Below are 13416 nucleotides of genomic sequence, written 5' to 3'. Positions count from 1 at the left end.
AAAGGGTCTGTCCAGCAGGAGGGGGTGGGGTGGGGTGGGTGAAATTCCTAGTACAAGTATCCCAGTATCAATCATGGAACTTTAGAATGTTTTCAGGAACACACAAAGGAGACTAAGGAACTTTTATGTTAATTAAATATAATCACACACATAGCAGAAAGTGTGCAGGGGGAGGCTCCAATGTTATTATTAACAATGCTTATTTCAATGGGAAGTCCTGGGCTCTTGAATAATCTCCATTCTTTGTCTTCAAACCTGCCAAATTTCCACAAGTTCTAAAAATAAGCAGAGATTAACTACTACTTAAGAGGCAAAGGCAGGCAGATGTCTTAAGTTCCAGGCCATCCTGGTCTACATAGTGATTCCCAGGACAGCCAGGGTCTTCTTCAAGATCAGTAAGTGCTTGTAACTGCCCAGGAATCTCTCCAGTCTTGGATAGGTTTTGGTGGGGGCCGATCCAAGACCCAAACCATCTTCTCAGTAGATTAGTGCCTCTGACTTTGACTTGAAGATTTAAGGTCTGGATTAAACCTCTTGGCTTCTTCAGTTAAGTTTTTATGTACATGTTGGTCTCTTCTACTACTTATTCCTTTTTAGTCTTCTCCAAACTCCAGTATCTACTGCGCAGGCCTGTTCCCCTAGAGATTACACTCTGGCTACTCTGATCTGAGCTCTGAGGCAGGAGAATCTTGAGTCAGAAGCAGGCCTGGGCTAGTGAGTTTCCGAAAAGCCTGAACTGGGTAGTAAGAGACTTTTTCAAAGAAGCCAAAACCATAAAAGTGAGCCTGGAGCAGTGGCACAGCCACTAATCTAGTCCTTGGAAGACCGGAAGCAGTCTCAGGAGTTAAAAGTGATTGTCATTCACCATCCATTGCACAGTTCAAGGACAGTCTGAGTCCTGTGAAAACCTGTTTCCAAAAAAAAAAAAAAAAAAAAAAAAAAAGCCCTTCAAATTTAAAGGGACAAGACGTTTATTGGGTGAGTACCTTCTCGCAGGTCCATGTCGTGGCAAACAAAAAGCCTCTCACAGGAGTTTTGGACAATGTACGATTCTAGTTTGTTTGTTTGTTTTTTTTTTTTTTTGGTTTTGTTTAGTTTTGTTTTCCTTAATACTTTGGAGACAGACGCGAGAGCTGGGCGGTGGCTGAAAACTTCCGTTGCTCCCATTGGTTCTCAGGCTGTAGGCCCCACCTCCTCTCGGAGGGACCAATTGAGTTACAGTTTAAACTGCGGTGTGCCGGGTCGTTGGTGGCGCAGTCTTCGGTGAGTTTAGCTGTGAGCTCGTCGTGGGTGAGGGCGTCTTGGGCGAGCTTGGGGTGGCGGGGAGGGCAGACCCGGGACTGGAGGTTGAAGCAGGGTCGGGACGTGTGCTTCACTCGGCCCCGCGTCCCGAGGCGCTCTTGTCGTGCTCGACCCACAGCAACGCTGTTTTTACTTTTCTTCTTCCCTCCCCACTTCAGGATCTCAAGCAGCCCTGGCTGGTCTTGAACTTGTTATGTAGCAGGAGGCCAAATTTGAGCATCCTCTTGGCTTCTCTTTATAGCAGAGATTGTAGGCTGGAGACAGTTTTGATGGGTGCCAACATAAACTGATTTCTGTAAGAGTTGAGTGTTTTATGACCCTGGCGTGCAGATTTAGGATCTGGATTAAGCCTGTTGACTTCTCCAGCTACTTATAAATTTTTGTGCATAGGTGCCCTGGGTAAAGCTTGGTCTCTGTTACTGCGTAGTTTTTCCAGCCGTCCTCAATGCCAATATCCTAATATTCAGGTCTCTCCCTTAGAGTAATCCAGAATGGCTACTCTTATCTTTGTTGATAAGGATAATGAAGAACCCGGCCGCCGTTTGGCATCTAAGGATGGGTTGAAGCTGGGCACTGGTGGTAAGTATTTCCTGCCTTGAGATACACAGGTGTTGTGAATGGTCCCAGCCTACAGTTCCCAATGTAACCTAGGGGGGCCTTGAACTTCTGATCCTTTGACTCCACCTGCCCAGTGCAGTGATTACAGGCATGGGCCACCTTGCCTGGCTTATGCACTGCCGGGAATGGAACTTGGAGCTTTTCAAATGCTACTAAGTCACGTGTCCAGGCGCTCTGCTTAAATCGGTTTTTTGAGACATAGCTTTAACTGGCCTGGGATTTGCTATGCAGATCAGGCTGGCCTTGAACTCAGGAGATCCACTTACCCCTGACTCCTAAATTCTGGGATTAAAGGCGTGCGCCATGGTGCCTATGTTCATACTTATTGTCTTAATGAGGTTATTTAGAGTGCTAAGTAACTGCCCCAAATGAGGCACAGGTTTGTGTGTAAGAATTGAGTTAAGTTGTATGGCCTAATCTTTAAGAGCAATACATTTATTACCTTTATTTGTGTATGTGTGGGGTCACACGCATGCCGTGGTGTGCCTGTGGAGGTCAGAGGACAACCTGTGGAAATTGGTTTTCCTTATACTGTGTGGGTTCTGGGGACTGAATTCAGGTTGTCTGGTTTAGCCGAAAGCTCCTTTATTTACCCACTGAGTCTGTGATTTTTTTTTTTTTTTAATGATTATCCCTTTTTCAACAGTCAAGGCCTTAGATGGGAAATTGCAGGTTTCAACGCCTCGAGTCGGCAAAGTGTTCAATGCTCCAGCCGTGCCTAAAGCCAGCAGAAAGGCTTTGGGGACAGTCAACAGAGTTGCCGAAAAGCCTATGAAGACTGGCAAACCCCTCCAACCAAAACAGCCGACCTTGACTGGGAAAAAGGTGAGTGCGGGCTATGAACATGAATATTTGTACATGTGTTGGCACTTAAGAAAAGTTTATTATTTTTATTCATGTATACGTAGCTGTAGATGAATACTGCATGTGTGCAGTTACATAAGGAGGCCAGAAGAGGGCGCTGGGTGCTTGGAATTGAGTCTGACTCCTTTGGAAGAGCAGCAAGTGCTTTTACCCTCTGAGCCATCCTAAGCCCCACTGCAGCACTTCTGATGCTTAGAAACTTACTTCCCATCTGCCTCTCTTCCTCTCAGTAGGAGGTAAAGAGAGGTCCACAAACTCACAGAGAGGAGTCAGGCTGGTACTTCCAGTTGCTCAGCATCTTGAGATCGCAGCTTTTAGGAGTAGCTAACCCTGATTTTGCCTCAGCTGTTCTTAACTAGTACCAGGAAGCAGTTGGTTAGAGGCCATGTGACAGATGTGTGAAGTACTTAGCTGGGCTTGATAAGCACCTGCAATCCCAGCACTTGGGAGGCTGAAGCTGGAGGAGGGGTTGGCTGGAGGCTAGCCTGAACTACATGCCCCCACTCTGGCATACATACACATAGATCGGATGGGATCAAGAGCGCCCAGGCTTCTGTTTTGACTTGCTATTATTGATTGTCTACCTGATAATTCTTTGGATGTTTTAGGTTCTGCTGCTACTTAAGTCCATATGTTTAAGGAACACAAACTTGTTAATATTAGCCAAGTAAATAATTAAGGTAACAGTGGCAGAAAAATTACACTTTTATGAGGTCAAATTGACTTCCAGGATTAGCCACTATTCTGGGGTGCCTCAAGTCTGTTTTGTCCACTGTTAGGTTTGAACAGTTGAGTTGATTAGCTTTAAATTAACCCTGCTCAGGATTCTTAATAATATATGTGGACAGGTACTAAGAGGTCTGACTTAAAGAATACTTTTATTTTATGTATTTGGATGTTTGCCTGTATGGTATATGTATTGGTTAGGGTTTTCCTGCTATGAACAAACACCATGACCAAGGCAACTCTTATAAGGACAATATGAATTGGGGCTGGCTTACAGGTTCAGAGGTTCAGCCCATTATCAATGTGGGAAGCTTGGTAATATACAGGCAGGCATGGTGCAGGAGGCACTGAGAGTTCTACATCTTCATCTGAAGGCAGCAAGGACCAGGGTATTAAAGCCCATGTCCTTAGTGATACACATATTCCAATGAGGCCACACCTCCTAATATCATCACTCCCTGGGTCAAGCATATACAAACCATCACAGTATGTAAGTGTGCCACGTGCCTGAGGAAGACCTGAGACATCGCTTCATCTGGACTGGAGTTACAGATAGTTGTGAGCCACCCTGTGGGTGCTGGGAACTGAACCTGAGTCTTCTGTAAGAGCAGCAAGTGCTCGGAACCACAGAGCAGTTGGTTAGAGGTCATGTGACAGATGTGTGTCTTCCCGTCTCCTTTGTGTGTGTGTGTGTGTGTGTGTGTGTGTGTGTGTGTGTGTAGGGCAGGACAGGGCCGGTGCGTGTGATGGTATGCATATCCGAGTCAGGACAACTTCCAGGAGTCCATTTTCTCCTCACCTTTACACTGAGTCCTGAAAACTAAGGACTGACTTCTTAGAAGACAGCACACAATGAACACATTCAAAGTAGTGATGCCATCATTGGAAGAGGCTGTCCAACCGCAAGCTACCTTGCAGGTTGGCGAAACTGCATTCTCTCAGTGCTTGTTCTCTTGGGTTTTTCTAGATCACCGAGAAGTCTACTAAGACACAAAGTTCTGTTCCTGCTCCTGATGATGCCTACCCAGAAATAGAAAAGTTCTTCCCTTTCAATCCTCTAGGTAAAAATGTCTTTGGCACGATGGGCAGGCCCTCAGTTTGAGATTTCTCTTAGACTCTAACTCCGTGCGACTCTAACGTGTAGCCCTAGAGTCTGAGACTGTCTGAACCTGACTTACTTTGAATACATAGACTTGTTCAGGGGGACTCACTTGCCAGAGCATCACCTTCTGTCACGGGGGAGAAAGGGAGCAGAGATGTTGAGGAAAAAGTTAGAAGTTCAAGGTCATCATTGTGTGAGTTCAAGGCCAACCTGATTTACAGAGCAAGTTCCAGGACAGACAGGGCTATGTAGAAGGACCCTTTCTCAAAAAAAAAAGATGTAGATACCCGAATATTGAAACATTTTGTGTCTCGTGGTGCAACCATGACGGTGCATTGCTTGATATCACCTCTGATGCCATCAGAAAGGGCCAAGTAGAGCTGCGTTTGGACATGCACGCCTTTAGTCCCAGGGAGAGGCAGGCAGATCTCTTGAGTTCAAGGCCAGCCAGGGCTATGTAGAGAGACCCTTTCTGAAATAAACCAAAAAAGAAAAGGCCAAGTATAAAGTAATATAAGATAAAAATTTGAAATTAATGTCATGCTAACTATTATAGGTGAATGTTCTACACTTCTAAACTTATTACTGTTTCTGAATTCTGTCATTGGTGACAAAATTTTCCTTGAAGTGTGGTAGACTTCCCTCATTCCTTGAAGGGAGTATGGGACAAGTACATTCTCTAGATTGTAGTTTAACTTTCAGATGAAAACTGCCTTCCAGGAAAAAACAAAAACCAAAACCCCAGGCTTGGCTTGCGGCTCAGATCACTGTAAATCCGTTTTCTGTGACATCGGCACGCTTGTCATGTTTTCTGGTGTGCAGAAGTTCTCATTACAGAATCTTTGACAGGGAATGGGAAGCTGCTCTGTAGTTCAGCGTTGAACTCACAGTGATGTTGCTCCTCTCTCACCCTCTCCCATGCTCAGATAATAGCCACATCCCACCATGATACTTCCCAGAACCTGTTAGAGAATGTTCAAGGTCTGGGCTGTTAAAATTATACTTTTTTTGGGCAGTGGTGGCGCACCCTTTAATCCCAGCACTTAGGAGGCAGAGGCAGGTGGATTTCTGAGTTTGAGGCCAGCCTGGTCTACAGAGTGAGTTCCAGGACAGCCAGGGCTACCCAGAGAAAACCTGTCGTCTTGAAAAGCCAAAAAAAAAAAAAAAAAATATATATATATATATATATATATATGAATATGAAAGAAAATTATACTTTTTTTCCCCAAGTATGGCAAAAGTAATAGTTACATTGGGGCAGTAACTTTATTATCTAACTGGCTTTTGTTAAGTTGGCTCTATTTTCTATTTTTTTTTTTAAATTTATTTATCTATTTTATGTAAGTACACTGTAGCTGACTTCAGACACTACAGAAGAGGGAGTCAGATCTCGTTACGGATGGTTGTGAGCCACCATGTTGTTGCTGGGATTTGAACTCCGACCCTTTGGAAGAACAGTCGGGTGCTCTTACCCACTGAGCCATTTCATCAGCCCTAGGCTCTATTTTCTAAATGGCGAATAGTGGCAAAGAATAGGCTGACTGGATGTACTTCCCTACCCCATGCTTGGCTTCCCTTTGTGGCAGACTTTGAGAGTTTTGACCTGCCTGAGGAGCACCAGATCTCACTTCTCCCCTTGAATGGCGTGCCTCTCATGACCCTGAATGAAGAGAGAGGGCTGGAGAAGCTGCTGCATCTGGGCCCCCCTAGCCCTCTGAAGACACCCTTTCTATCATGGGAATCTGGTAAGGGAGTCCGTTCAAACTCGGGCTGTAAGCAACTTGTCACATGACACGTTTTTGTTGTCGGGACTGAATTGTACAGGTGAGTCTCTGGGCAGCTTCGGGATATTGGGGCCAAGTTTAGAATAAGAACTTCCCTCAGTCATTGTGTATGGTTGAGTCCCAAAAGAAGGTTTTCTGGAACCTTGGCCAGCCTTTGGTGATAGCAGTGGGTGAAGTTGAACACAGAGCTGCTTAGGCTAGGAGTTGAAGTCTGTGGTAACTGAGACTGGATGAGCACTCCAGGTTCCACCTGTGGCTGTCAGAGGACCAGTGTAGACTGACAGTAACTTGTCAACCACTGAAAGCTTAAGGCTTTAGTTAGAACGGGTGTGTGTGTGTGTGTGTGTGTGTGTGTGTGTGTGTGAGGGAGAGAGAGAGAGAGAGAGAGAGAAAGTGCCTCAAATGAGATGGGTTGCCGGTCTGATTTTATGATTTTGTGAGACTTTATGCTCAAGAGAACAAGTAGCTTTCGCGTATTTTAAAGACCTGCTTCTTGACTACCCACACTGATGCCGACACTGATGCTACATGTAAAAGATCTGCATGTGTGCGTGAGATTCATTAGATGAATGTAGGATGAAAGTTAGCAGCTAATGTTTGTTATGGATGATGGCTAGAAAGGAAGTGCAGAATCTAACGAGAAACTCCTCTTCTTCCAGATCCGCTGTACTCTCCTCCCAGTGCCCTCTCCACTCTGGATGTTGAATTGCCGCCTGTTTGTTACGATGCAGATATTTAAACTTCTTACTTCTTTGTAGTTTCTGTATGTATGTTGTATTAATAAAGCATTTGTGCATATGTTCAGATTGTGAATACTTAACCAACCCCTGATTGGTATTTTTTGGTGTTAGGAGACGCCACTGTTCTCCTTTGGAAGTAGACCCCTCAATGTGTCCCTTTTTGTGGCTGTTAGCTAGTGACAGTTATTAGATCTCTTATTTAAGGAGTCACTCCCAGCTCATTTAGTATTTGTTAGGCATTCTTTTTTTGTTTTTTTTTGTTTTTGTTTTTGTTTTTTTTTTTTTGAGATAGGGTTTCTCTGTATAGCCCTGGCTGTCCTGGAACTCACTTTGTAGATCAGGCTGGCCTTGAACTCAAATCCACCTGCCTGTGCCTCCCAAGTGCTAGGATTAAAGGCATGTGCCACCACTGCCCGGCCTTGTTAGGCATTCACCAGATTGGTTTAGTTCTAATGACTTTAGTATTCAGTAACGAGAATTTGAAAGGCTCTGAGTCTTTGAGAACTGTCTCCTCAGGATCTCTTCGATGATCACTGCAGATAATTTACTTACAGTAGGGTTCGTTCCCCAACTATAGAAGTTGGTTATGTATCCAATAGTGCACATAAGTATTTGATAAGCATTAGTGTTATTGACATCTGAGCCTATATTCTTGGACATTATGGGACTGGGATCTTTGTTTTCAAGTGAACTATGTTTTGCAACTGTCACAGCATGCTGGTCTCTGAAGTGTGACAAGTTTTGTAAACGATGTGGGGCTTCAGTCCTGAGGCGGGAGGGGCCTAGCATCTTAATTTACCTCTCGAGGATGTGGTATAGGACACGTGTGGGAATGGAGAATGATCAGGAGCTCCGAGCTTCAGGGCTGGAAGAGTGAAGTCCTCTGCTGTGCTTTGCATCTGCAGCTGGGAAGACATGGCCCCAGGAAGCCACTTTCCAGCAGGGTGCCTGGAAGGGTTCTCTTTTTTTGGGGGGCATTCTCCCTTAAAAGTGAGTTTTAATTATTGTTCCATGGAGCTCTGGGTGGGTGCAGTCTTGTGTGTAAAGTCTGAAGATTCTCCTTGAGAGGGGTGAGCTCTAAACTAGAGCCGCATCTGCCTCAGCCCTGCCCTCTGCTTTAACTGGGTTCAAGCTCATTTCTCCTTTCTGTGCTTGCCACGTTCACTGAGTCTGGGTAAAGCCGTGAGCTCTTAACCGAGCCTCAGTGTGAATTTTGTGCTGTCCTAATTGTAGTCCACTTCTGAGCTCAGCCCCACTCAGCTCTCTGGAGTCTGCTTGGGATGGAGGTGGATTCATTGCCAAATCTAACACGAGTGGCTTTCAGGTCCTGCTGAGCACGCTTGTTCTCTAGCCCGGGGGGGGGGGGGGGGGGTCCTTCCTGTCCATCTTCCCAGCAGCGTTCCATTCTTCTGAACTCCTCCCAGAACGAGCCATTAAGCTCTGCTTACAGTAGCCAGAGCTTCCTCGGCCTGCATCTCCAAACTCTTCTAACTCCCTTACATTGACCTGTTCCCCAACATCTGCAAGACCACATTGTCAGGTTAATTGCGGCAGTGACTCCATGTCTTGGTCCCACTTTTTAGTAGAGAGTCCATCATGTCAGGAGGGCATGGTGGCTGGAGTATCTCTGACCATGGCATCAGGTTATATCTCTCCACAAGGAAGCAGGGAAAAGGGGGCCTGGTGCTTAGCTTGCTTGCTTTTTTATCTTTTCTTAGTCAATCCAGGACCCCAGCCAATGGGATGGAGCCATCTACATTCCAGAGTTGGGTCTCTCTAAATTAATCCTCTCTTGAAAACCCCCTCAGTTACTCTCAGGTGATCCTTGCTAGCATTTGTTAACCTGATCAAGTTGACAATTAAAACTACCCACCACAAGGGGCCATCTGGAATCTACCCTTCCAGGCACAACCTTGAGATCCTTTCAATACTCTGAGCACCTCAGAGAACCAGGGTAGATGAAGGTCTCCCACCACATCAGGATCTTAAGTCTCCAAGGCTTGGGCTGCGGTAGCAGGTGTCCCATGTTGATGAATGTCCGGACTTGGAGGCAGGTAGCAGTCTTCAAGTTGAGGTAAATCTCCACTTGCTAGTGATCCTGTGTCTTTAGTACTGTGATGATGGGGTGGGAAAAGATACCACACTCTCATTTCTAGGATGTGCCCCAGCAGCCTTCTCTCCTGCCATGCTTTGCTTGGCCAGTGGTGGCAGAGTGGGCCTACGGGTTCTGTACCTTAGGCTGTGTGCAGCTGGGGCAAGATGACTTTCCAGTCTTCGTTCACAGCTTCATATGACTGCAGGAAGGCAGCCGTGGACTTGGCTTTTTCCTGCACTCATCCCAGAAGCTGGCTAACTTCCTCAGACCTCCCTCCTCTCAGGGTGCTTGTTGCTCAGGGCTGGCATCTCAGCCCAAAGCTAACTTAAATCTGTGTGTGTGTGTGTGTGTGTGTGTGTGTGTGTAGATCTGAGGACAACTTTTGGGAGTCTCTGCTACCTGAGATAAAACTTAAATTGTCAAGTTTATCAGCAAGACCCTTTATAACCTGCTGAGCCATCTTGCCAGCCCCAGTGCTGACTTTTGAATAGGCTGCACTCAGTGGCTTTGGAGACCTCAGCTACACGTGATCAAATGACAGGAACAACCAGATGGGGGACCTGTTCCTCCTGTCCAGCTAGAGTCAACTCTTACCAAGGGTCTCATCCTTGTTAGTCTGCAAGTCTCTTAGAGACTGACCTAGATAAACTAACAGCTTGGGGAACTGGATTGCAAGGAAGAAGAGTGCAAAGTGCCCTTTGTCCTATGTACACACGACTTCGAGGACGAATCATACCTTATGAAGAGGCCTCATTGTCCTGTGGGAGGAGCTTGGGATTGATGGTCCACTTCTCAGACCACACAGTGGAACAGGCTACAGGCCCTCCAGTATGCAGAGTGGGAGGGAGGGGGTTTCCATGGTGATGGCAAATCTCATCACTTCCCTCACGGTTGCTGCTGGATGCAGAAGTGGGAGCTGTCTGCCCTCGGCAGGCTGCTCAGAGATCAGGTTGTAGCTGGCTTCTGTACCTCGACCTTTGGGTGGGAATCGTAGTGGGGCTGGAACACTAACCAGAAGTGAATGGCAAGGGCACCTGACTCGGGAAACATCTTCATTTGTCTGGAAAGATTAAATTGAGCACTGTTCTACATTTCCAGGTTGAAAGCTTGGCATGTAGCTACCTGTTCTCAACCTGTGGGTGTCGACCCCTTTGAAGGTCAAACAACCCTTTCACAGGGGTCACATTTCAGATGTCTACAGTACGATTCATAACAGTGGCTAAATTACTGTTATGAAGTAGCAATGAAAATAATTTACGGTTTGGGGTCACCACAACATGAGAACCTGCATTAAAGGGTCACAGCCTTGGGAGGATGAAGAGCCACTGAGCTAGAGCAATACTTACAGCAGCCGTTCCAGCCCCACTTTGTTATTGAGGCAGAAGGAAACGGGTGTCATGCGGGACAGGACAGTTGGATAGAGAAATGACAGTAGAAAGAGCCAGGGAACTGGAAGCCAAGAAAACAGAGATAAGGAGAGATGGTTCTTTAGTTAGGAACAAGTAACTGAGTGGGATGTGGTTCCCAGAACCACACCAGGCAGTTTACAGCTCTTCCGGCCTCTGAGCATCTGCACCATGCGCACAAAACGGCCTCCCCAACTCACATAATTGAAAATAAATCTTAACCAAGCAGACACAAGATCACATAAGGTGGGCATGCAAGCCTGGGGCTGTTGAACTTTGTGGGATGCATCTCCAAAGTTTAACAATGACCCTGATGGATGCTGTGCGCTCTGGCTCTTGTAGAGGAGTCTGCCAGGCTGGGTAGCTGAAACCTTGGAGATCTATTCTCACAGTTCTGGAGGTTAGAGACTTGAGACTCAGATGTGGTTCCTTTCAGGCCTCTTTAATTGACTTGCTGTTAGAGGAACTGTGCCAGAGCAGACCAATGTGTTCATGGGAGGAAGAGAAAAAACGGTACTGCGAAATGACCTGAAGTTTCAAGCCACGTGGAGGGAGTGTGGCTGGTACCCCAGTGAGGGCAAGATGAAGATGAGAAGAGAAGATGAAGAGAAGATGAAGATGAAGAGAGAAGACGGCAGAACATATTTCTCCACTGATGCTCATGGAGATGTGAATTTTGGTAAGTTAAGAGACTGCAGAGTCCAGAGGGCAGTCTGGTAATCTGGGTGTGAGATATGTCCTGTATGAGATGGCTTATCTTAGTCTGCATCCTATTGCTGCCATAAAGACTCTGACCAAAAGCAACCTGGGGAGGACAGAATTTATTTGTAAGTCAGGGCAGGAACTCAAGGGCTGGAACCTGGAGGCAGGAACTGAAGCAGAGGCCATGGAGGAGTGAGTGCTGCTTACGGACTTGCGCAATGCTTCACTTAGCTTGCTTTCTTATATTTTTGGCATTAGCCTAGCTTTTCACAGCTGAGCCATCTCCTCAGCCCTAACCTGTTTTCTTGTACCACTGAGGACCATCTGCCTAGGGGTTGTTCCACCCACAGCCTGTGTGGGCTTTCCCTCATCAACCATTTATGAAGCCAATCTGATGGAGGCATTTTTTCCAATGGAAATTTCCTCTTCCCTGCTGACGGTGGTCTGTGTCAAGTTAACAAAATACTAAGTAGCATGCTGATGTTAATGATGGACACACACACACACACACACACACACACACACACACACACACTGCATATTTTGAGACAGCCGTCTCCCTATGTATCTGGGGCTAGTCTTGAACTCATGATCCTCCTGCCTCAGCATCTAGATTCTAGGATTGCAGGCGTGCATCCCCACACCCAGCTACATATTTTCATCAACATGCAGAGGTGGGTTGCTTCTGATACCAAACTTCTTAGACTCCATGGGATTGTGTGAAGATTTCCCACAAGTTCTCTTCCTAGAAGCAGAATAGCAGCCAACAGGTTATTATTCTTGGTCACAACGAGCAAGAGTTGTTAGGACTAAGCCAGAGGCCATCTTCCTTGCTTGAAGGATTCTCTTCAGGGTCATCTTGCTGGTGGTTGCATGCCTAGCACAGGGGAAGAGATCTGCCCCTGGATGCACAACGTTGCCAGGGAAAGTAGACAAGAAAATGACAGGCACAACGAATTCCCTGGGATACATGACTACTGGGAGAGCAGAGGCCTCTGTCTGTCATCTGTCCTTTAGAGTAGCCATTCCTGATGGTTGTCTAGGGAACCCCAGGGGTACTCAAGACTTTTGTAGGAATTCATGAGATTGAGTCTATTCTGTTGATAGCACCACCCGCTTACCTCTTCTCTCTCTCCTATTCTTCCACAGGAGCCTGGTGGCATTTTCCAGACAGGACTTTAAGTGTGAGGTCACAGCTGACTGAATGCAGAAGCAGCTCCAAGATTCCAGCTGTCATCTATGATCCAGACGTTAACGAGCCATGCAAGCGTGCGAAGCAACGCCAGCCTTCTCACTTGTTTTCCTTCCTTTGAGGGAAAGGTTGTTTTTCATAGAATATTTTGTGTTAACGTTAACAGGCTTATTATAGTCATGTTTAAGTCAACCAGTAAATATTTAAAAGGTTTCCTCAGATTTATTTTTTTATCACTATACATATGGACAGAATCTGTACAAATACAACCATTTGTAGTCTTTAGTAATCTTTTGTAATATTTGTGTCTATGTATGTTCATCGTTGTGCAGATTCATTTGTGTGCACGTAAGTGTGTAAGTGTGTGTGTGTGTGTGTATGTGTCAGAGAAAAATCTCAGACCTTTGGAGCCATGCACTTTTGTTGATTTGATTTTTTTTTTTTGTTTTTTGTTTTTTTGAGATAGGGTTCTCTGTATAGCACTGGCTATCCTGGAACTCAATCTATAAACCAGGCTGACATCAAACTCCCAGATCTGCCTTGCCTCTGCCTCCTGAATGCTGAGATTAAAGGCATGCACCACTACCACTGGGTTGAGACAGGCTATTCCACTAGCATGGACCTAAGCAAGTCACTAGAGTGTCTGACCAACAACACAGTGAGGTTTCTGTCTGCGTCTACAATGCTGGGATGAAAAGAACACACTACCATGCCTGGATTTACAAGTAATTACATGTATCGTGTGTGTGTGTGTGTGTGTGTGTGGGGCATGGGTATGGTGTGATATGTGTACCACTATTTTACTTAAGGAGATCAGAGAACAAACCTGCATGACATTGGCTGTCTCCTTCTACTTCATGGATCCTAAATATCAAACTCAGATCC

General features: G+C 45.9%; 1 protein-coding gene and 1 non-coding gene across 6 annotated transcripts; both read left to right on the top strand.

The window, feature by feature from the left end:
• Pttg1 (pituitary tumor-transforming gene 1) lies at positions 1-7220 on the top strand. Of its 5 annotated transcripts, XM_030246068.1 has the most exons (7): positions 1-978; positions 1096-1263; positions 1783-1881; positions 2567-2745; positions 4478-4571; positions 6199-6357; positions 7056-7200. In XM_030246068.1, the coding sequence occupies exons 3-7, from the start codon at positions 1794-1796 to the stop codon at positions 7133-7135; spliced, it is 600 nt and encodes a 199-aa protein (XP_030101928.1). In that variant the 5' UTR covers positions 1-978; positions 1096-1263; positions 1783-1793; the 3' UTR covers positions 7136-7200. The 5 variants fall into 5 exon arrangements, with proteins under 5 accessions (XP_030101928.1, NP_001124526.1, NP_001349728.1 ...); NM_001131054.2 differs by lacking the exon at positions 1-978 and having other exon boundaries at positions 1213-1263; positions 7056-7220; NM_001362799.1 differs by lacking the exon at positions 1-978 and having other exon boundaries at positions 1213-1290; positions 7056-7220.
• A 1276-nt stretch (positions 7221-8496) lies between these two features.
• Positions 8497-12850, top strand: Gm5782. Its single transcript, XR_879807.2, has 2 exons — positions 8497-11316; positions 12489-12850. It is a non-coding gene; the product is annotated as a predicted gene 5782 (transcript).
• The last annotated feature ends 566 nt before the right edge of the window (positions 12851-13416 follow it).

This window comes from Mus musculus, chromosome 11 (assembly GCF_000001635.26).
Source record: "Mus musculus strain C57BL/6J chromosome 11, GRCm38.p6 C57BL/6J".
Classification (NCBI taxonomy): Eukaryota; Metazoa; Chordata; class Mammalia; order Rodentia; family Muridae; genus Mus; species Mus musculus.
This window is presented reverse-complemented; position numbering and strand designations above follow the sequence as displayed.